The sequence below is a fragment of the Neoarius graeffei genome, chromosome 19 (assembly GCF_027579695.1).
Source record: "Neoarius graeffei isolate fNeoGra1 chromosome 19, fNeoGra1.pri, whole genome shotgun sequence".
Classification (NCBI taxonomy): Eukaryota; Metazoa; Chordata; class Actinopteri; order Siluriformes; family Ariidae; genus Neoarius; species Neoarius graeffei.
The window spans coordinates 17,486,655-17,510,499 of NC_083587.1; the positions used below are offsets into that span (position 1 = coordinate 17,486,655).

At 41.6% G+C, this 23,845-nt stretch overlaps 1 protein-coding gene across 5 annotated transcripts in view; it reads right to left on the reverse strand.

Annotated features, from left to right (window-relative positions):
* LOC132867049 (early endosome antigen 1-like) overlaps positions 1-23,845 on the reverse strand; it is a 270,591-nt gene that overhangs the window by 128,139 nt on the left and 118,607 nt on the right. For all 5 annotated transcript variants that reach the window (XM_060899754.1, XM_060899756.1, XM_060899753.1 and 2 more), the window contains 4 exons: positions 21,869-22,090; positions 19,410-19,640; positions 18,854-19,084; positions 8,574-8,799 (listed from right to left, as the gene is read on the reverse strand). In XM_060899754.1, the coding sequence (XP_060755737.1) occupies positions 8,574-8,799; positions 18,854-19,084; positions 19,410-19,640; positions 21,869-22,090 (910 nt within the window). The remainder of the gene's footprint in view (positions 1-8,573; positions 8,800-18,853; positions 19,085-19,409; positions 19,641-21,868; positions 22,091-23,845) is intronic.

The following is a 23,845-nucleotide window of genomic DNA, read 5'->3' on the forward strand; positions in this document are numbered from 1 at the left end:
AACAGTAAAAATATCCCAATCCGAGCTTACTCGCTCACTCACCTGGCACTTTCCAAACTAACAGACACGACGACTGGGAGTGACTGCAATCCTCCGAGCGCTGTTGCAACAAATCAACGGATGAAAAATATTTATAGGACTCAAACAATCGGCTTCTTCTGGCATTGGAGTGTAGTGGTGTTTCACGACTTTGGCATTTTCCACTGCTACAAAATCTCATTAGTTTGTCAGGATTTCCATTTTCAGGGACTGAATTTGGTCCCTTCTTGCCAGTGTACCAAGAGAACCAAACTCTGGGTGGAGAGATGATGCAGACCAGTGATTAGTCAAATCAGTTGAGTAGGAGTGAGGACAACATCCACATTTCCACGGAGTACACTGGAAAGGTTCCGTTTGTTCACCTGCATCGTGTCGTTACAGGTAGTGTTGTATTGAAGACCACCTAAACCAAGTCATGATCAAGACCAGAGTGCATCAAGACCAAGACCGGGTGTGTGAAGGAGGTGGGGGAGGGGTGACTGCCATTAACAGGAAGAAAATGTTCAAATTGGCAATGCTGCATTTGAAGCAGGAAATTTTACATGCAACGTTAACGAATAAATCCGACAATACACAGGCAATTTAGTGAAATCCACACGGTTGTGGTTTTGACTGGTCTTAAAATAAAATCAAGAGATCGAGACAAGACCGAGTAAAAATGCGGCCGGTTCCGAGACGACACCTTCAGAAAGTGGTCCTGAGTCGGTCTCGAGTTCTACAACGCTACATATAACACATCACACCCGGAATGTTTAAAGGATATGGGACATGGATTTTTTTCTGGGTATAATTATGTATAAAGGACATAAGAAATGCCATCTAAATCACTGCAGGGCGTCAAAAATGTGAAAATCATCACATTATTCAACTTTTTTATACATCAGCGTAAAACAAGGATTCGTTAATTAGCTAGGTGGTCACGTGACCCGTGACGTCACAAAAACTTTCCAAGGAGCCAGCGCTTGGGAATCTAATGTAAACAGGTTACCGAAATGGACACCATCGACAGTGACATTCCCGATGTTTCACAGAGATGTGACGTTAGACCCTATCAATTCGAACCGATAGCTGGAAATTCACATGAACATGGATCTTGTCTTTACTCTGACGGCTCAGATGATTCTGAGAGTCATTCAGCCCTCATGAAACTGAAAGCGGTCGGCTGGATAACACTTCCTGGTAAGTTAAAAACAATTCTGCTCAAAGAAGTATTATTTTTGTATCATACATTGAAAGTTCATCATAGATCTAGCTAAAGTCTGTTGCAAGCTAGGTTTTTTTTTGCTGATATTTTTCGAGATTGATTGAGATACAATGCTTCCAGAGTCCGAGATGAAAACATTCAAAATGGCGAAACGAGTCAGAATAATGATAATCAATAATTGATACACCCAAAATTATAATACTAATCCTTACCTCGGCTTTCAGTCGCTTAGTGCAGAGGTCTTCAACAGGTGGGGGGGGTCGCGAAATCGCACCGGATCACTCATATCAACAAAAATATTCCTGCCCTGTCCCCTGCCCTCCAGGGATGCAAACAGCGCGCCTTTCGGCGGATGCCGCCTTTTTCACGGCTGAATCGTGCAGATCCGATTAAAAAAAAAAAAAATAGCGATGTTGGTTCATGGAGGATGAGGCATGAAGTGTAAGGATGAGAGAGAGGCGGTTTGGGTCAGGAAGCTGTGCGCATTTGTGCAGCCTGGTGCAGGTGTGCGCGGCTTCCCGATTTGAACTGTTTTTTTTTCTCATCCTTATGCTTCCTGTTTCATGAATTAATATCGCTCAGTACCTGAGTATTAATGTTGAAAGAATCCTCAGTGAAATGGTCCGAATACAGTTTGTGGGAAACAGTAGGTGCCAAGTTTTTTCAACAGGTGTTCTGTAAAGTTATCCTACCTCTTGGATTTGTCCTACCAAGCCTACTGCGCATGCGCAGGTGAGCCCACACTTTCCTCAGCTTCGGGTCCTTGGGGAATGCAAAAAAAACTTACTCCAGGGCATTTCCCATTGGAATTATTGCAACCATAAGCAGCACAATACACCATGATGTCCAATGTACGTTAAAGACTATAAAAACAATTTTCTTGTCATCCACTTCTCCATTCATCTACCCGCTTGTGCTGTGCCCGAAAGTTTTTGTGACGTATGATCACGTGACAGCGGCTCTTCCGGTTGCAAAATATGCATATCGGAGCTCGAGCAGAAATGCCATATAGTCATCACGAATATAACGATTTTACTGAATTTAATAGATGATTTTGTATTTGTTGATGCAATTAATTCATATTTTTAATGGAAAGAAACTGATATAGCGTGCATTTATGTTTCATGTCCCATATCCTTTAATAAAACAAACCAGTGCAAGTTGACAGCCTTGGGGATTGTTTTAACATTTCATTTTGCCATCTTATATTCATTATGATAATAAATAACTCTGGTGGATTGCTAGCTACCTATTTAATTACCCATCTGATTCAACCTGCATTCAGTTCTGATGCTTGCCTTCTTACAATTAGCTTTCTTCTCCATGGGAAGTGGGAAAATCCTTTCCAGAGCAAGCAAGTGATCATTTTTGGATAAACCTGCGAGTTACATAAGTCAGTGTGGTTCGATAAATCTCTTCGACGTTTAAACTTTGACCAGAAACGCATCATGCTCTTCTGGGTAGCACACAGATCCGCGCGCCACGCCAAAGGTGTGCGGAGGGATTTCCCCCTCTCGTTGGCGGGGTCTGGGGGGCCTCGCCTGGAAAATTTTGGAAAAAAGGGACTGACTGACACTGTCACTTTTTATTGTTAACATGGTTGAACATGGGGCGGCACGGTGGTGTAGTGGTTAGCGCTGTCGCCTCACAGCAAGAAGGTCCGGGTTCGAGCCCCGTGGCCGGCGAGTGCCTTTCTGTGTGGAGTTTGCATGTTCTCCCCGTGTCCGCGTGGGTTCCCTCCGGGTGCTCCGGTTTCCCCCACAGTCCAAAGACATGCAGGTTAGGTTAACTGGTGACTCTAAATTGAGCGTAGGTGTGAATGTGAGTGTGAATGGTTGTCTGTGTCTATGTGTCAGCCCTGTGATGACCTGGCGACTTGTCCAGGGTGTACCCCGCCTTTCGCCCGTAGTCAGCTGGGATAGGATCCAGCTTGCCTGCGACCCTGTAGAAGGATAAAGCGGCTAGAGATAATGAGATGAGATGGTTGAACATAGCTGTCAACCCCAAAAATGAAAAAAGAAGTGAGAAAGCCAGGGTCCAGGGGCTGCGGGCCCCGGTCAGGTCCACGGCAAAGCCCTAATGGGGGCAAGGCCCTGCAGCCGAAAACGATTTTGCCAACTTTAAGAGGGGATTGGTGGCCTTAGGGTGAATATTTAGTTTTCACCTTCTTGTTACTATTAATGGGGGGGGAAAAAAAAGCAGCTTCATGAGGACACCACATGTATTAACAAAAGCAATGCCAGGTAAACAATAACACATTTCAACATGATCATGAACTGAAAGCTGTGCAATGATCATGTTTCAATAAGCTTTCACCACAAAACTACCGTACATATTTATGTCACTTCACAGAAAAACAGGAAACAATTTGTGTTGCCACCAAGTCATTTCTAAATCAAGGTTTTAACTCGGTAAAACTGCGCCGGTTTGCGGTTTACTGCAGCGTAGTTTGAGGTTTATTTGGCCCTTTATTAAATGAAAGCGTAAATAAATAATTATATCATTACAAAAAATGATCTGAATAGAACACTACAAGCTGAGTAAATTTAATATTCTGTCCTATGTATTAAATATAAGTTATAAAATATTAATTCGCGTTTATAACGTTTAATAAATTATTAGAAAGATAATCTTAAAGGAATATAAAAAGTTAGTGAATTACTCAAAGTAATACCATCAGCAAAAATCCCAAAAGCGTTAGGACAATGATATATTAACAACTTCCAATTATATAATTATACATTTATGTGCTTATTTTTTTTTTTTTATTTCCCGTCACCAACACAGACTCGCTCGACTACTACTGTAACAATAAAACACAGCATGCAAAGTTCCTGTTGGAAAAAAGATATTAGGGTATATATTTATGATAACATATCTGTGGGAAAGTTCAAAAATAAGCTTTTATTTTACTTTAATGCTTGGCCCCATTTTGTTCCGAACCCTTATTGATGACACGGCAAGTAACACCGCCATTCCGATGTGGAAATACGTGGACGGCATGAATCTGCTCGAGTCCAGAGCCCTCCACCCTTCAACAGGAGTTGGACGAGCTACACTTATGGTCTACGAACAACCGCATGCTGCTGAACGGTACCAAGTGCCTCACGGGGCTACGTTAGGCCCGTTCTTGAGTATGCGGCACCTGCGTGGTCATCAGGACTAACCCAATCTCAAGCGGACAAACTGGAAAGAATCCAGAAGTGGGCGTGCCGTATTATTTTAGGGAACGCTTACACAGGCTACTCTTGTGCACTGCAAAGCCTTGGTCTTGTGACATTAGCAGAGAGACGGGAGCAGCTCTGCCTCAAGTTCGCAAGGGCATTGCTGAAGTCTGAATACAGAGATTGGCTGCCACCGACCAGGCTTCTGGTCTCAGGCCGTGTCACGAGAAACGGTCAGAAACTGAACTGCCCCAAAACAAGAACAAACCAATATAGCAACTCTCCTATTCCGTACATGCGCAACCTGCTCAATAAGTCTGGGGAATAATTTCCATCAGCAGCAAGCCGCAAATATTTTCCATGTCGTTAACACTTCTCTGTTTTCAGACGATTGAAAAATTAAGTGCAATCGATGTATACATATTTTATTTAAGTGGATTTTATGAATGTGTTAATCATTGTGTGTAATGGGTATAGTGTAAGAATCTTGCTACTTTTAATTACGAATGTTACGAGATGTGTAATATCGTTAGTCGTACAAGTTTTTAACTTTTAAGTCTGTAAATTGAAAGTAATTCAGTGGCGACTTCACTGCGAATTTCAATAAAGACATCTTGAATCTTGAATCTTTAACTGAGCAGCTTTGCAAATAGATCGAGTTGAGCTTAGAATAACTAAAACAAGGCACGCTTAACTTGTTTCAAACACGATAAACTATAAAAATCTACTGACAGAAGTCTGGGCTGAAAACGCAGTCAAGAGTGATCCTGATGACGATCTCACTTTTTCAAGATCTTTGTGAGACTTTCTTTGCGTGTGAACATCAACATCTCGAAGGTCTTGGTGTTTAGAACTGATACTCCCATTGCAAACCGTGCATCAGAAATGGTGCTTGGTCGCCGAATCAGCAAGTCATGCATGGACGGATTTTGGTCCAGTTCGAATTCAACTTTGTATCATACTGAGCTGCACCTTGACACTTGGAAACGTTCTGTTGTTTAGAACTTGGAGGGCCCTCTGATCCAGAATCACTGTTGCTCATTTTTGCCAGGTGCGCCTTTCCAGCTGGTAATGTGGAAATGATGAAGACAAAGTAAGAGGCGATTTCACTGGTCAACTTCCTGCAGTCAACCAATCACGAATGTCCTTTCACTGCACGATTCAGTGCAAAAAATCGTGAGTCTCACGGCAAAGTTGTGAGAGTTGACAGAGCAATTTTCAGCAAGTGTCGGAGCAAAAAAATAAATAAATAAATAAATAAATAAGATCACGTATCGACAAATTTAAAGCGTGTTGACCCCAACACGCAAAAGCACTCTGGGGAGAACGCTGATCATGTCAACATTCTGGGATGAGATGATATTAATTCTACATCCTGGTCAGCTGTGTCGCTGATATACACTCACCAGCCACTTTATTCAGAACATCCATCCATCCATCCATCCCCCTGCAGTTTGATGCGGTTCTCCAATCAGCCGATCCCTCGGCAGCAGCACGATGCATCAAATCATGCAGATACAACTCGAGAGCTTCAGCTAATTAATGTTCACAATGTTCAAACATCAGAACGGGAAAACTTGTGATCTCAAAGTGTGACTTTCTTTCACTGTGGTACGGGTGTTGGTTTGAGCCAGACGGACTGGTTTGAGTATTTCAGAAGCTGCTGATCTCCTTCCTGGGGTTTTCACACACAACAGTCTCTAGAGTTTACACAGACAGAATGGTGCGGAAAACAAAAAACACTGGGTGAGTGAGTGAGCGACAGTTCTGTGGGCGGAAACAAACGCCTTGTTGTTGAGAGAGCTCAGAGGGAAATGGACAGATTGGTTCGAGCTTTTTTGAAGGATATAGTAACTCATATAATCACTCTTTACAACCGTGGTGAGCAGAAAAGCATCTCAGCATGCAACAACAGAAGAACACATTAGGTTCCAGTCCCGCAGCCAAGAAAAGGGACCTTAGAATCAAGAACAGGTTCTTATTAAAGTGGCCGGGGAGTGTAGTTTGCAAACGAAACAAACCGACGAGAATTTGTCGGGAGCATGTACGCTCTGTCAGGCAAATAGTTATTTTTTTCTTTCGGTATTTCCAGATTATAAACACAAGCAGAGGTCTGTATGATGTAAATGTGGGGAAAATTTAAATAATGGCACCAAATATTCATCCAGTTTCTCACTACAGTACTGCTGACCTGACAGCATTGAGGGGGTAGACCAGGGGTCACCAAACTTTTTTCCTCTGGGGGCCGCATTGTCGTTCCTGACTGTGATGGGGGGGCCGGGGTCAAGTCAGCTATATAACATAGAATTGTATGACCCAGACAAATATGACCACCAGCAGGCCTTATTGTGTAGTAGAGATTACTAGCCTGGCACGGCCATCCCCACTACTATATCCACACTACATCAACACTACTATATCAACACTACTATATCAACACTACTATATCAACACTACTATATCAACACTACTATATCAACACTACTATATCCCCACTACTACATCAACACTACTTTAGCTCCACTACTATAGCCCCACTACTATAGCCCCACTACTACATCCACACTACTTTAGCCCCACTACTATAGCCCCACTACTATATCAACACTACTATAGCCCCACTACTATATCAACACTACTATATCCCCACTACTATATCAACACTTGATTCCTGGCACATATTTGTTTATCTTTACTAGTGGTTTGCAAAAGTAGTAATCGAGTCTTCACACTTTGTTTTAATTTGAAATACCACAGATATTCCATTTATTTATTTTCTAATAAAAATAACATCAAAGCTGTCAAGGTAAGAAACATCTGCCTAGTTGAGGTGATTGACACTGGCAAAGGTGAGTGGAAAATTATAAATTGTAGGTAGGCCTGTTGATATTAATAATATTAATAATAATTGTATGCAGCACTTAATAAAGGTCAAATAAATAGGCCTATAAAATAAATACATTTTAAAAAAACAGTGAAATTATAATAATATGAGCAATAGATCAATAGATCACAGCAGTTGTGCTGTGTCCTGCACGTCATTGCTCTCATCCATGGCCAAAGCAAAAAACTCGAATTCTGACGCTTTCTCATTCAGCTGGTCATACACGGTGTCCCCCAAATCTTCGGTTCGCCTGGTCATAGTAGGTGCGGAGAGACTCACCGCGTTGAGTGCATCCTTCTTGTCGGGACACACCTCCTCGGCCACAGCAAGCATGCATACTTTAACAAAGTCCCCATCAGTAAACGGCTTTCCATGGGTAGCTAGTAGGTGAGCTACCTTATAGCTAGCTCGGACAGCAGCCTGGTTGATCTGGGTTTGGCGAAGGAATACATTCTGTTGTGCAGCCAGTCCGCATTTCATCCTCCGAATCCTGTCTTCTCTTGTTTGCCCTCGCAAACTAGCATACTCTTTGTGGCGGGTTTCGTAGTGACGACGCAGATTATATTCTTTGAAAACCAACACAATTTCTTTACATACAAGACAAACTGCACGGTCCTTACACTGAACGAAAAAAATAATCGGTGGTCCACTGTTCTTTAAAAAACTCTGCACTGTCTGTTAACTTTCCGCTGACCGCTAGCCATTTTGCTGTCCTGAACACTGACAGTTCTCTGCGCGTGCGCTGCCTGTCACTGCTTGATTGCGAGCATATGACGAAAATTCGGAAAATATGAATAGCTCATTTTATAACTAAATATCAATTTTAATTGATAAAATCAACAAAATACAAGATGCAGACATGTTGTTATTTGCCAAAAAGCAATTTAAAAAAAAATAGGCCATGACCGCTTTTGGGGATTGCCTCATAGGGCCGGATCAAGTGGTGGGGGGCAGAGGGGCTGGGGGGCCGGTCAAAGGGGGGTGGCGGGCCGGAGTCAGCCCGTAGTTTGATGACCCCTGGGGTAGGCAGTGCAAGTTAGTATGTCAGATAATGAGTGTTAGTTTGAGTGTGTGTGAACGTGCATTATGTATGAAAAGTGTCATCAGGCCATCGCAGTAGAGTGACTTTATTAGCAAGCTGCTAACGAGGCATGCCAATCAGGCTCTGATGTAGAGATCTCTCTCTCTCACACACACACACACACACACACACACGTCTGCGAGTCTGCAATAGTAAATAGTTGAATTCTGGATTGTGATCGGTCTGAAAGTGTCGATTCACCTTCTATCTTGCCTGCATCTGTGAATAAGAGGAGGAGCTGCTGAAGTTGATGATCCAGCTGCTTGAGCTCTTTCCTCATGACCTGGTTCTCCTTTTCCTTCTGGTTCTTCTCCTCAGTCACTTTCTGCATCTCTTCATGAATCTCCTGCAGTTCCTCACTTCTGGTTTGGAGAGTCAGGAATGTGTTCTGCAGCTCAGCTTTCACCAGAGCCACCTCCTTCTCGAGCTGAGGGGTACAGCAAGACGAGCATCATGACCAAAAGGACCATGAGTAAGTGCTAATAAGTTTTACCCAGGACAGCTGTATAGCTAGCAAGTGCCTTTTCCGGGTTTTTTTCCTGCACAAATTTATTTATTTCAAAAAATCTCCAGCCCCCCAAAGTATTTTCATGGTCGCTCCCTTACGACAGAGGTAGTATATCTGTACACAGAAAATAATTTATTATTCCAATATTTATGTTTTACCTACCTCATGCTCCATAGTTGATGGCATCAGTGCAAAGGTCACAAATAGCTTTGCCTGGCTTATTTATCTTCTTGAAAAACTCTGAGCTTGACGCTTAGAATTTTCTCGCTCGTCATTCGTCAAGTTTGACATATTTCTTCTTCAAACCACGACCACCTACATTTATTTTTACACAGAAGAATCCAACTCTTTAAATCGCAGCAATATTACGAGCGTTGATGCCGTCACCATTTTTATACATGCCGCATAATTGATAGAATATGCATCGCGAACCGTGATTTGACAAAAATATCCCAACCGACCAATCGGCAACATCAACACTTTAAACACTCTCTGTGGGCGGGGAACCGCTGAACAATGCAGCCAGTCTCAAAGCACACACTGCAAGGACTGAACAGTAATGCTGACGACCTAATTGTGGACCCGAACCAACCAACCCCCCAAACAAGCTTTTTTCATCTAATTTATACTGATCGTGAATGACTCGTATAGATGTGTAAAAATCAGAATTCCACCAAAAATCAGAAAAATCTCATGCCTGCATTTATCAAATCTTTAAATAACGTCACATGTAAATGTTTGCAGAAGCCAAACCCAACTCAAACTTCCTGCCAGATTTCCAAAAAAAAAAAAAATTCAGAAAAGCTGCTTTTCTTCAGGCTTGTGTGCATGTTGAACATTCATAAAGTGTGTTCCCAACACAGCTCATTTGGATTTTTTTAAGCAACGCCCACAAAAACTCCATAAAAGGTGAAGTGCACAGACAGCTGAGAGCACCAAATGAACGATCAGGGTAAAGACTGAACAGATGAAGCTCAAGTTATTTTGATTCACTTTTATACCAATAATAGAGATGAAAGTGGAGCAAAGAAAAAAATCCTGAACTTTTTTTTTTAAAGATATTTTTTGGGCTTTTTTTCACCTTTATTTGGATAGGACAGTGTAGAGACAGGAAATGAGCAGGAGAGAGAGACGGGGAGGGATCGGGAAATGACCTCAGGTCAGAATTGAACCCGGATTTATGGTATGGCGCCTTATCCACCTGAGCCACGACGCCCCCAATCCTGAACTTTTGAAAGTCAAACTACAACCCCGATTCCAAAAAAGTTGGGACAAAGTACAAATTGTAAATAAAAACGGAATGCAATGATGTGGAAGTTTCAAAATTCCATATTTTATTCAGAATAGAACATAGATGACATATCAAATGTTTAAACTGAGAAAATGTATCATTTAAAGAGAAAAATTAGGTGATTTTAAATTTCATGACAACAGCACATCTCAAAAAAGTTGGGACAAGGCCATGTTTACCACTGTGAGACATCCCCTTTTCTCTTTACAACAGTCTGTAAACGTCTGGGGACTGAGGAGACAAGTTGCTCAAGTTTAGGGATAGGAATGTTAACCCATTCTTGTCTAATGTAGGATTCTAGTTGCTCAACTGTCTTAGGTCTTTTTTGTCGTATCTTCCGTTTTATGATGCGCCAAATGTTTTCTATGGGTGAAAGATCTGGACTGCAGGCTGGCCAGTTCAGTACCCGGACCCTTCTTCTACGCAGCCATGATGCTGTAATTGATGCAGTATGTGGTTCAGCATTGTCATGTTGGAAAATGCAAGGTCTTCCCTGAAAGAGACGTCGTCTGGATGGGAGCATATGTTGTTCTAGAACCTGGATATACCTTTCAGCATTGATGGTGTCTTTCCAGATGTGTAAGCTGCCCATGCCACATGCACTAATGCAACCCCATACCTTCAGAGATGCAGGCTTCTGAACTGAGCGCTGATAACAACTTGGGTCGTCCTTCTCCTCTTTAGTCCGAATGACACGGCGTCCCTGATTTCCATAAAGAACTTCACATTTTGATTCGTCTGACCACAGAACAGTTTTCCACTTTGCCACAGTCCATTTTAAATGAGCCTTGGCCCAGAGAAGACGTCTGCGCTTCTGGATCATGTTTAGATACGGCTTCTTCTTTGAACTATAGAGCTTTAGCTGGCAACAGTGGATGGCACGGTGAATTGTGTTCACAGATAATGTTCTCTGGAAATATTCCTGAGCCCATTTTGTGATTTCCAATACAGAAGCATGCCTGTATGTGATGCAGTACCGTCTAAGGGCCCGAAGATCACGGGCACCCAGTATGGTTTTCCGGCCTTGACCCTTACGCACAGAGATTCTTCCAGATTCTCTGAATCTTTTGATGATATTATGCACTGTAGATGATGATATGTTCAAACTCTCTGCAATTTTACACTGTCGAACTCCTTTCTGATATTGCTCCACTATTTGTCGGCGCAGAATTAGGGGGATTGGTGATCCTCTTCCCATCTTTACTTCTGAGAGCCGCTGCCACTCCAACATGCTCTTTTTATACCCAGTCATGTTAATGACCTATTGCCAATTGACCTAATGAGTTGCAATTTGGTCCTCCAGCTGTTCCTTTTTTGTCCCTTTAACTTTTCCAGCCTCTTATTGTCCCTGTCCCAACTTTTTTGAGATGTGTTGCTGTCATGAAATTTCAAATGAGACAATATTTGGCATGAAATTTCAAAATGTCTCACTTTCGACATTTGATATGTTGTCTATGTTCTATTGTGAATACAATATCAGTTTTTGAGATTTGTAAATTATTGCATTCCATTTTTATTTACAATTTGTACTTTGTCCCAACTTTTTTGGAATCGGGGTTGTAAGATGGGGGGGCAACGTCCCCCGAAAAAGTTTTAATAACACAACACGCAAACCCCTGCATTCTCATGTATTTTAGTACTTATTTTCACGAAAACAAGTTATAACTTTTAAGCCTTTTTCTTTCATGTACATTAATGATTAACATGTCAAAAATGTCAAATTTAATTCCCCTAGTTAATGAGTCATTTTCAGGAATGCATTTAGAAAACGCGGTGATTTTCCTGCCTACACACTTCATTACTCTGAAAAATATCAGACAGTTGAAGGTAAACTCGGCAAAATCCCAAAACAGTACTGTTAAAAAGTAAAGGTCTCTTAGAGTTTCTAAAGCTTCCAGGTTTCAATGTTGGGGACGCTGAGCCTCGTTTATCAATCGAAAATCAGTGTTTCCCGGGAAATCCAAACGCAAAATTTTTTTCAGAGGCGGACCAATTCGCCTCACATGGCTTGATTTCAACTGAATTTTTCTGGTACTGCGCAAGGTAAAAAAAAAAAACTGCAGAGAATGCAGAATGTTACAGATATTTGACCAAAGTTTAATATAAAATAGGAGAATTACACTGATCTTGCTCCTGAATTTACCCGTGATATGCACTTTAAAAGTGAACTGAAGGCTTATTTCCATTGCACAAAGGAGCAAAACTTTTGGCACTATATTAACTCATGCCATCTTGACAAAGAGACAGGAGGCTGAACTGGAGTTGAAGATGCTGAGATTCTCATTGGGAGTGACAAAGTTGGACAGGATTAGAAATGAGGAGGGATATTAGAGGGACAGGACATGTAGGACGGCTTGGAGACAAAGCGAGAGATCCAGGGTGTATTGGGAAAAGAATGCTGGAGATGGAGTTGCCATTAGAAGTAGTAGTTTGGTATGGTGTCACACCTCCAGATGAGCATCTCTAAGCCAATTGCTAAAGGTGTCATGTCCTTCATGTATAGTGGTGTAGCTCTCTGGCACTGCTGTTACTGGGCAATGTAACACTAGGTGGTCAGTGTCTTGTGGGGATTCCTGACATTTAAGGCATATAGGGGACTCTATGTAGCCCCAACGATGCAAACTGGCAGCTGTTCTGGCATGTCTTGATCTCAGCCTGTTTGCTTGAGTCCACTGTCTTTTAGTTTGGGTGAGGAAGCCAAGTAGTGGATTGGTGGGGTCCTCTATTAGTTCCCCACCTCTGGGAAAATGTTGGTTCCATTCCTCTCTCCAAGAAGTTTTGATGTTGAAGTTTTCCTTCTTGGTCTTGTAGAAGGGCTTTCTTGATTTTAATCTTGAGGTGGTAGGTGCTACTTCTATTATTTGTTTGAAAGGTATGGCACTTGGCAGCATGGTGATGTAGTGATTAGCACTGTCGCCTCACAGCAAGAAGGTCCGGGTTCGAGCCCCGTGGCCGGCGAGGGCCTTTCTGTGCGGAGTTTGCATGTTCTCCTCGTGTCCGTGTGGGTTTCCTCCGGGTGCTCCGGTTTCCCCCACAGTCCAAAGACATGCAGGTTAGGTTAACTGGTGGCTCTAAATTGACCGTAGGTGTGAATGTGAGTGTGAATGGTTGTTTGTCTCCATGTGTCAACCCTGTGATCTGGCAACTTATCCAGGGTGTACCCCACCTCTCGCCCATAGTCAGCTGGGATAGGCTCCAGCTCGCCTGCGACCCTACACACAGGATAAGCGGTTACAGATAATGGATGGATGGAATGGCATTTTGTGTTTGAGTTGCACTGGTGTTGTTTTTGAGTGATCTATTCTCTGTGAAGATGGGGTGCGACAATGTTGCCATTCTAGTGGTGATGGCACCAGATATGATTCGTGTGTTTTCGTTCAATTTGGGGTCAGTCTTTTTTGCACGGGTGCTACGTGTCCATACTGGGGCACAATATTCAGCAACATTGTAGCATAATGCTAGTGCTGATGTTCTTAGCACACTCTGGGATGCTCCCCATGTTGTCCCTGCTAACTTCTGATGAGCGAGTTTCTTGTTGCCAGTTTCTGTGCGGTGTCTTCTGGGTGTTTTTTGTATGTTAGGCCACTGTCGAGGACCATGCCTAGATATTTAGGGTATTTCTCAGGCGAAATTGGTTCGTTATTTAGTAACACCTGTAGGTTTTGATTTGCTTGGTGGTTGTTCAAATGGAAGAGAGTTGTCACAGTTTTTGTGGTGTTCATTTTTAGATACCAGGTGTTTAAAAAAAAAAAAAAAACATGGATTGTTTGAGTGTCTCTACTTAGCACAGTTTCCAGGTCTTTAATGTTGTTGGTACTGATAAGCGATGGCCAGGTCATCTGCATATCCAAATTTGAGTGACCGTGTCTAGGGTATAGTGTGTAGAAGGAAAAAAGACTAAAGACGAGATTTATGGATGTGGTGAAGGACATGAGGACGGTTGGTGCTACAGATAAAGACACGGAGGACAGGAGGAGATGGAGGGACATTGTCCGCTGTGGCGACCCCTAACGGGAACGGCCAAAAGAAGATTAACTCATGCCAACTTGCGTCAATTTGAACACATGATTGTGTTCTCAAAGGGACAGAGTTTTATGGAACAAAGTAGTAATTTTTCTAAATCACAGAGTCTAAAGTTCAAAAGTAACGATATAAAGCCGATTAAGTCAAGTGGACTGTGTAATGAAATAACGCTATCTGTAGCTGTCTTTGGGTTTAAACCTGAAATGGGTGTGGCCTAAACCGCAAGGCTCTGACAGTTTCTCAGCCTCAGTTCCATCACTCTAGTTCATATTTATAGTCTCTACTAGAGATGTGTGCAGGGCATGTTATTTCTGCTATTTCCGTTTGTACCTGCCCATGATGTTTAAAACATTTAGTGTGTTGTATTTCCTGAAATAAAAAAAACTAGAGCAGCAGCAATTATCAACAGTTCATAATTATCGACACCTTTTCAGATTTACCAATAAAAAACAAATTTTACAAAAGGTGAGTTTCAGTTCCAACAGTTATTATTGGTTAATTAAATCAACTGGAAGACCCGCCCTCACCCTTTGATCTTGTCGTCTGATGACATGGCTTGTTACCGGAGATGGAATTTTATCATCACGATCAGCAATTTTTTGGGAAAACCTGGACGTTCTCATCGCAGGTAAGCATGATGGAAAGATCATGGACATGTTTTTACTGATCAAATTTCACCAATATTTCCTGATCTCCTCGTCAAAACCTACTGTGTTTCTTACTCTTTCATTTAACAGTCGCCGTTTTATATCTAAACGCGCGTTTGAGAAGTCACGTGAGGTGTCAATAATAGTGATCACTTTCCCCGGTGTCCACCATTAATCGACACCCTGTGGAATTAAGGGACGTTTACAACTGTTATGGATCGATCTTTGTGGAACATTGTTCAAGTAGATGAAGTACTTCAAAAAAAAAAAAAAGCGCTGTGATTTTATAAATTTTTTTTCTGATTCATAACAGAATGGAACGTTTATAGAGTATTTGGAATCCGACTGCAATAAATAGAATTGGACCAGAATTAAATTCCGAGCATATAAAAAAATAATAAATTACATGCTTGAAATATTCAGATTTTTCTATTCCATTCAGAAAAATATATCTTTTTTGCAGTGTGTTGTAAATATCTCCCACATATTACAATATCAGGAGGCATTTTATATTTTGGTTCGAGGAATGAGATGTGACCTTTGACCTGGATTTTCATGCGGTTACAATCTCAATTTCCTGTTGACGTTTATTGGTAAACTACACAACTGGAAATTAATACAAACAACAACGAATGATTAACAAAATGTGAGCTACAAAAAGACTTAAAGTGGAACAGAAAGATTTTCTGACGCAGGTTAAACATTATCAGTTCATTTGTTTACAAACATTAGAATTACTTCCGGGTGGCACGGTGGTGTAGTGGTTAGCGCTGTCGCCTCACAGCAAGAAGGTCCGGGTTCGAGCCCCGTGGCCGGCGAGGGCCTTTCTGTGCGGAGTTTGCATGTTCTCCCCGTGTCCGCGTGGGTTTCCTCCGGGTGCTCCGGTTTCCCCCACAGTCCAAAGACATGCAGGTTAGGTTAACTGGTGACTCTAAATTGAGCGTAGGTGTGAATGTGAGTGTGAATGGTTGTCTGTGTCTATGTGTCAGCCCTGTGATGACCTGGCGACTTGTCCAGGGTGTACCCCGCCTTTCGCCCGTAGTCAGCTGGGATAGGCTCCAGCTTGCCTGCGACCCTGTAGAAGGATAAAGCGGCTAGAGATAATGAGATGAGATGAGAATTACTTCCTCATTTACGTAAAACACCGACATCCATATATTTATATAAGAGATATTTTGTACTAAATATAAATCTATGGAAAACAAATTTTAAATAAAAACTCTACATGTTTTGTTAACTTAATACCACATACTGATTATTTTTTTATAAATAAATCACCTGGATGTTGATAATTGTGGAACGGTGTCGATAACTGTGGACAAAGGTGTCGATAATTGTGGAACGGTGTCATGTGATCCGATACGCTAAGTAATCAGAAAGCTACTCATTTTTTTCCCAGTGGAAGTTTGAGTAATTATTCATGCACAATTTACGTATTGAAAAGTCTTTTCTACTTTTGCAACGGCCAAAAGATCGTTAAGGTGTCGATAATTGTATCTGCTGCTCTATTAGCCTAAATGAAAGCACCATCACCCAGCCAAGAATGTTACAAAGGATGAGTGAGTGAATGCTGTAAATGTATCGAGGAGTTAAAAGACATGAGCTTTGTTTGTAACGCTAGCTTCAGATCTGACCATTCGGACCAACATACTGGATATAAAAGAAACCCCAGTCCCTGTGTACACCAAATCTCATCCAGAAGCCCTTACTAGCATAGCGTAACAGCTGTGGTATTTAAAAATAAATAAAAACCACAACACGTATAAAGTGAGCAAAATAACGAGGCTTATGAGTTACAGTGGTGCTTGAAAGTTTGTGAACCCTTTAGAATTGTCTATATTTCTGCATAAATATGATCTAAAACATCATCAGATTTCCACACAAGTCCTAAAAGTAGATAAAGAGAACCCAGTTAAACACATGAGACAAAAATATTATACTTGGTCATTTATTTATTGAGGAAAATGATCTAATATTACATATCTGAGTGGCAAAAGTATGTGAACCTCTAGGATTAGCAGCTAATTTGAAGGTGAAATTAGAGTCAGGTGTTTTCAATCAATGGGATGACAATCAGGTGTGAGTGGGCACCCTGTTTTATTTAAAGAACAGGGATCTATCAAAGTCTGATCTTCACAACACATGTTTGTGGAAGTGTATCATGGCACGAACAAAGGAGATTTCTGAGGACCTCAGAAAAAGTGTTGTTGATGCTCATCAGGCTGGAAAAGGTTACAAAACCATCTCTAAAGAGTTTGGACTCCACCAATCCACAGTCAGACAGATTGTGTACAAATGGAGGAAATTCAAGACCATTGTTACCCTCCCCAGGAGTGGTCGACCAACAAAGATCACTCCAAGAGCAAGGCGTGTAATAGTCGGCGAGGTCACAAAGGACCCCAGGGTAACTTCTAAGCGACTGAAGGCCTCTCTCACATTGGCTAATGTTAATGTTCATGAGTCCACCATCAGGAGAACACTGAACAACAATGGTGTGCATGGCAGGGTTGCAAGGAGAAAGCCACTGCTCTCCAAAAAGAACATTGCTGCTCGTCTGCAGTTTGCTAAAGATCACGTGGACAAGCCAGAAGGCTATTGGAAAAATGTTTTGCGGACAGATGAGACCAAAATAGAACTTTTTGGTTTAAATGAGAAGCGTTGTGTTTGGAGAAAGGAAAACACTGCATTCCAGCAGAAGAACCTTATCCCATCTGTAAAACATGGTGGTGGTAGCATCATGGTTTGGGCCTGTTTTGCTGCATCTGGGCCAGGACGGCTTGCCATCATTGATGGAACCATGAATTCTGAATTATACCAGCGAATTCTAAAGGAAAATGTCAGGACATCTGTCCATGAACTGAATCTCAAGAGAAGGCGGGTCATGCAGCAAGACAACGACCCTAAGCACACAAGTCGTTCTACCAAAGAATGGTTAAAGAAGAATAAAAGTTAATGTTTTGGAATGGCCTAGTCAAAGTCCTGACCTTAATCCAATGGAAATGTTGTGGAAGGACCTGAAGCGAGCAGTTCACGTGAGGAAACCCACCAACATCCCAGAGTTGAAGCTGTTCTGTACGGAGAAACGGGCTAAAATTCCTCCAAGCCGGTGTGCAGGACTGATCAACAGTTACCGCAAACGTTTAGTTGCAGTTATTGCTGCACAAGGGGGTCACACCAGATACTGAAAGCAAAGGTTCACAGACTTTTGCCACTCACAGATATGTAATACTGGATCATTTTCCTCAATAAATAAATGAGCAAGTATAATATTTTTGTCTCATTTGTTTAACTGGGTTCTCTTTATCTACTTTTAGAACTTGTGTGAAAATCTGATGATGTTTTAGGTCATATTTATGCAGAAATATAGAAAATTCTAAAGGGTTCACAAACTTTCAAGCACCACTGTACCTTTCATCTCAAAACACTTTTGGATAATAAGCGACTTTTTTATTCAAGTCAGCAATCTCAAACACCACCAAAAGCTTTCTATAGATCAATATTAGCACTGGTAAGGAAACTCTCCGAGTGAATAAGTCTGAAATTTAAAAAAACAAGACCCTCGAGTGAAGATCCTCTAGTAGGGCTGAGGAGTACTCTGGTACAGACGACTCCGAAACAGCAGCTAGAGAATCACATTCATTACTGAATGGAAGAAAGAATAAAAGAGTCATCCTTCAAACTGCTTGCAGAACACAGACACACAAATAAAATGTCATATGATTAAAAATTTTATTCCAACAGCTTGACCTTGTCCCTGACGGTTATGCTTGTCCCAATTAAATTTGCACACTTTGGGGAGGGAGAAGAAAAAAAAAAAAAAAGAGTTTCATTTTCAGACATGATAATCATCAAAAAGACATTTCCTTCTCTTTCCCTTTGTATAATGTATGAATAAAGCCTGATACAGACACTAAACTGAACGTGAGGATGATCTAAATAAGCAGCAAGGAAAATATTAGAAGTAAAGCAGAGAAAAGTCCTGAGCTCAGGAAAACGCCTGCAGGAAACTGACCCGTTTCTGCTGACTGTCCATTTGGACTCGTAGTTTCTCCGTCTCGTCCTGGCGGTGCAGGTTTCTCTCCTCTCGGCTCCTCAGGCTGGCCAGCGCTGCATGAAGCTCGTCCGTGAGCAGCTCCGTGGCCTCCTCGGAGAGCTCCGCTTGCCTCGCTTTCTGCTCGTAGCGAGACTTGAGACTGGACATTTCAACTCTTAAAGTGCAAACTTCAGCTCGGGCCTCTGCAACCTGACCCACGCCACAGGACTCGTTACAACACATAACATCACACTGTCAATTATATTACCATGTAGAACAAAAACTTATTTTGCATCAATTCTCTGATCTTGGTGGCAATAAATGAGACGTGCGTGGACTTAAAACGATCAAATCACAAGTTTGGGAAAAGGAGCTTTGATGTCTAATGTATTCGTAGTATTTACCAATTTATTTAAGTCAACGTTTATTTCTTGGCACAAACTGCATTAAAACCTGAATCTCACAGGATGAGTATACTGTTCAGAACGTTTTATCGATGCACTCCTTCACAACCTGTTTACCGTAAACGCCGTACCCGCTTCTGAGAAAGCTCTGCCTCTTCCTCTGCTCTCAGGATCCGGACCTGCAGTTGTTGGACCTTCTCCATGGCAGTGGTGTATTTCTGTTTGAAGATGTCCAGCGCAGAACGGTGACTCTGAGACGAGTTCCTGCTCATTTGCACTTCGTCCTGGATCTCCTCCAGCTGCTGGTTCAGAAGTTTAATCTCCGTGTCCCGTTTCTTCAGGAACTCCTCACACTCTGTGACCTGAAGTTCAAACAGAAATCCATCATCGGTGATCTATCGAAAGTCTCCGGCCCTGTGAAGTATTTTGCTATTTTAATAATAAAAAATATTTTTTTAATAAATTTATCATTTAATCCATTTTACATTGAGATTTCATTTCACTATAACGCAAGTTTTTACTCCTCTTTAATTGTATTTTTTATTTACATTGTTTATTTCAGCAAGTTTACTGATTGTAATGACGTCATCTTTTAAAACGTTTTTTTGCTGCTATACAGAAACTAAAACGTAACGTTATCTCGACTGTGGGGTTCTTTTTCTTAGTTTGTGTTTAACTTATGTGAAGTCAGAAATGTGAGTGGGTCTAAGCGAGAGAGAATATGTAAAGTTAGCAGATTTAGAATCGAACCACAAGTATTATGTGCTGTCCGCCTTTTTTTTTTTAAATTATACACCCCTTCCGAAGGAGGGAGGGTGTACTGGTTTACCTCTGTCTGGCCATCCGTCTGAAACACCCTTTTTCTCAGCAACCACAAATCATAGCCACTTGGTACCCAACTTCAGCTTGGGGTTCTATACCGTGTGTACCATTTCCAGGTCTGTCACACATCGACTTCCTGTTTACCGACTGAATGTATTTACGAAACATATAGCGTGGATTTACAAAATTTTCCTCACACTTTTCTCAGCAACTACAAATCACAACTGCTTGATATTTGGTACTGAGCTTCAGCTTGGGGTTCTATACCGTGTGTACCATTTCCAGGTCTGTCGCACATCGACTTCCTGTTTACCGACTGAATGTATTTACGAAACATATAGCGTGGATTTACAAAATTTTCCTAACACTTTTCTCAGCAACTACAAATCACAACTGCTTGATATTTGGTACTGAGCTTCAGCTTGGGGTTCTATACCGTGTACACCGTTTTCAGGTCTATCGCACATCGACTTCCTGTTTACCGACTGAATGTATTTACGAAACATAGAGCGAAGATTTTGACGCTGTTTCAAGAAGCAAAACGCTACTTGAAAATGAGTTGACCAGGATGCTGTTTGAAATCCCTGGAGAGAACACTGCTCTTTACTTACTTGTTTCAGGGTTAATTATTTGTTGAAGTCAACATTCATAATAAGTGTCCTATTCCTTCAATTGCTTGCATTCTGATATAAGCGAGAGCGCGGGGATACAGAAGTGAGCAGGAGCTCACAGTTGATTTTTTTTTTATAGATTATTGATCATTTTTCCAAATCAGGTCTGGAAACGAGCTCCAGACTTTTCCAAATTTCCAGACATGTGCAAGAACCCTGACATTTGAGAGCTATTTCTCATCCTGGCTGCGTTATTTCACCTATTTTTATGAGAAAACATTGCAAAAATTAGAAGGAAAGCACACAGTAAATGGTATTTTGGCATAAATGATACAGACCATACTCCGGGAATGATGTAACACACACACACACACACACACACACACACACACACACACACACACACACACACACACAGCACTGAGCCACTCTGAAATCAGATGAATGCCACAGAGCCAGAGTACACAAAACGGACACAATTAAAGCCAGTTAGAGTCAAACACGATCACAGTGATCAAACATCCAACTATCTTATTTTACTTCTAATTTCATTTTGAATATTTGACATTCCAGCCGTCTAAGCTGTTTTCGTGACCTCGCAGGCTGATGCCATTACAACATTATCGCTGAAATGTTTTCATGCTTTTTTAAAGACACCCCACACACACTCCCCCTCCCCCTTGGTCCTTTGATAAATGACTCAGAAAGTACATAATGGCTTTGATATGCTCCTCTTGTGACTGTAATAAAGAACCTATGATTAAAATGGCAATTTCCATTGGCTGATTAACGGAGAGGGGCGCCAGGCTGACCTTGGGGCTGCTGTGTCAAATTTGTCTGGCTTTTTTATCTTTTCGTGCTCTTCACACGGCACTGCGATGCACCAGCTTAATGACTGTGTCTCAGTGCCAGCGTCGGAAACTGAATTAGGCACGTCTGATTTTCCACTAACATTTATTAAAATTAAAATGTGCACCAAACCGCCTTAATTTCAGTCACAAAAACATCAGCTATCCCCTCCCCAAAAAAAAAAGTAGATTAAAAGTTTCCAGCTGTCTTCATCCGGCAGGAAAATATTCCACACGGATTTATATCACGGCTAAAGAGCAACAATCTTTAACTTCCTGTGACGTACACGTGTTTATCTGGAGGTTTACCTTCTCCTGGGCGAGGTGCCGTGTGTGCTCGGCGTCTTTGAGCTTCTCTTCGAGTTCTCCGAGGACCTGTGTATGCTGGATGTTCTGCTCCTGGAGCTGGTGGACCTCTCTGTGCAGAAGAAGGTTCCTCTGAGTCCAGCGCTCTGCGTCGGCGGTGTGGTCGAGCCGTGAGGCAGTCAGTTCCTCCTGCAGACGCTCCGCACGCTCGGCCTGCCGCTTCAGCTAAACACGACACAGAGCTCTGGGTTATGGGTCTCAGCTCAGGAAGTGTGAAGGGTTTTATTGCAGGATGCAAGTGACTGGACTGCTGTTCTAATCCTCAAGATAGTTCAACGTAGGAGCATGACACTTACCGTACAAAGTGACCCGGAACTGTTGAAGTCCCTCTCAATTATTAATACATTAAACAATATTAGTCTTTACTTAAATACATGCAAATCAACCTTGGTGAAAAATGAAGTTGATTGTGACTTTGTTTCTACACATTTGATCATTCAGCTACCGTTTCAGAACCAAAAGTCCAAAGGGTAGAGCTGGACCTGATCCAACTCAAACCCCAACACATGAGGTGCTCTACAACATGGAACACACACCCAGCCTGAAATACACCAAGGTGTTTCCACCCCCTGGACTTTTGGATCAATCCCACCCGTGTAGGAGGGGCTGGATCAGGTTTGACTCCACCCCCTGGACTTTTGTTCTCGCACTGAGGGGTACTTGGCTGTTTCTGGGTTCAGACTCCTCAGAGAAGGCGAGCTAACTAACAACTAACTAAAGAAAGCAAACTTAAAAGACCATCAACCTGGCAATCTAACTAAACTATAACTCGCTCACTAACAACATCTGTAAATAATAAAACAATGTAATAAAAACTAACCAACAATTAAACCCATTAAGAACTCATAACTCAACTGACAACTAACTAAAAAGCCCAACACGCTGACAAACTAGTCAATCAAAAACAAATCCAACAAGTGTTGCCAGGCAAAACAAACCTCGCCCGGTAGCACTTACAATGAGTATGAAGGAAGATATCACAAAAAAAAGTACTCTATGGGTCCATGTGACTACTGCTTATAAATAAAATTTTTTATGATCCCATTTCCATAGCATATATTATTTACTCTATGAGGCAGTAGCCACAAAAATGAAGCGTAATCCAAAAATGAGCAATTAAAAAAATAATAATAATAATAAATTAAATAAATAAATAAATAAATAAATAAATAAAAATCACAGAAGTAAAATATACCAAGTGTCTGTACTTTATATTATTCTACTCTTTCAGTTTTCGAAAACAAAACCTCCGAACTGAGGCTGACATACACATGCTGTCGCCATGACCCAAACTCTTATTTCCCGGAAATGGCCCGGCGCTAGAGCTCAGTGGAACGCACTTTCCCTCTGTAATAAGCATAAACATGTCTGAAAGCGATTTCTTTAGTCTAGTTCATTTATTTTGAATGGCGACGTGAATTGTATACGCTCACTGGCCATTTTAATCGTAACACATGTATGCACATGCGCAGTGCGCGATCATTACACTCTTACAGCACGATGACGTAGTGTCTAGCGCCTCTATATGAGGCAGTAGCCACAACAAAAATGATTTTGACCTTTTTGGTGACCTTGACCGGATGACCCTCAAAATGTTGGTGGCTCTATGCCCGTCTATCCTGAAAGTTTCATGAAGATTTGTCCAGCCATTTTCCTGTAATATCATTTATTTAAAAAAAAAAAAACACACACACTACACACCCCACCAAAAACAATACCTCGCCCCCTGGTGGACTCCGTCCCAGGCGAGGTAACCATGAAACTACCTCAAAACCAAACTAACTGACCAAAAAGTATAAAATGACAAAAAGTAACCAGCTCTAATTAACCACACAAATAACCAAACAAAATTAATTTAAGAAGATCTTTTATTTTTTTCGCGGTCCGGTTTCCATCAAATCCCGCGCTCTGATTGGCTGG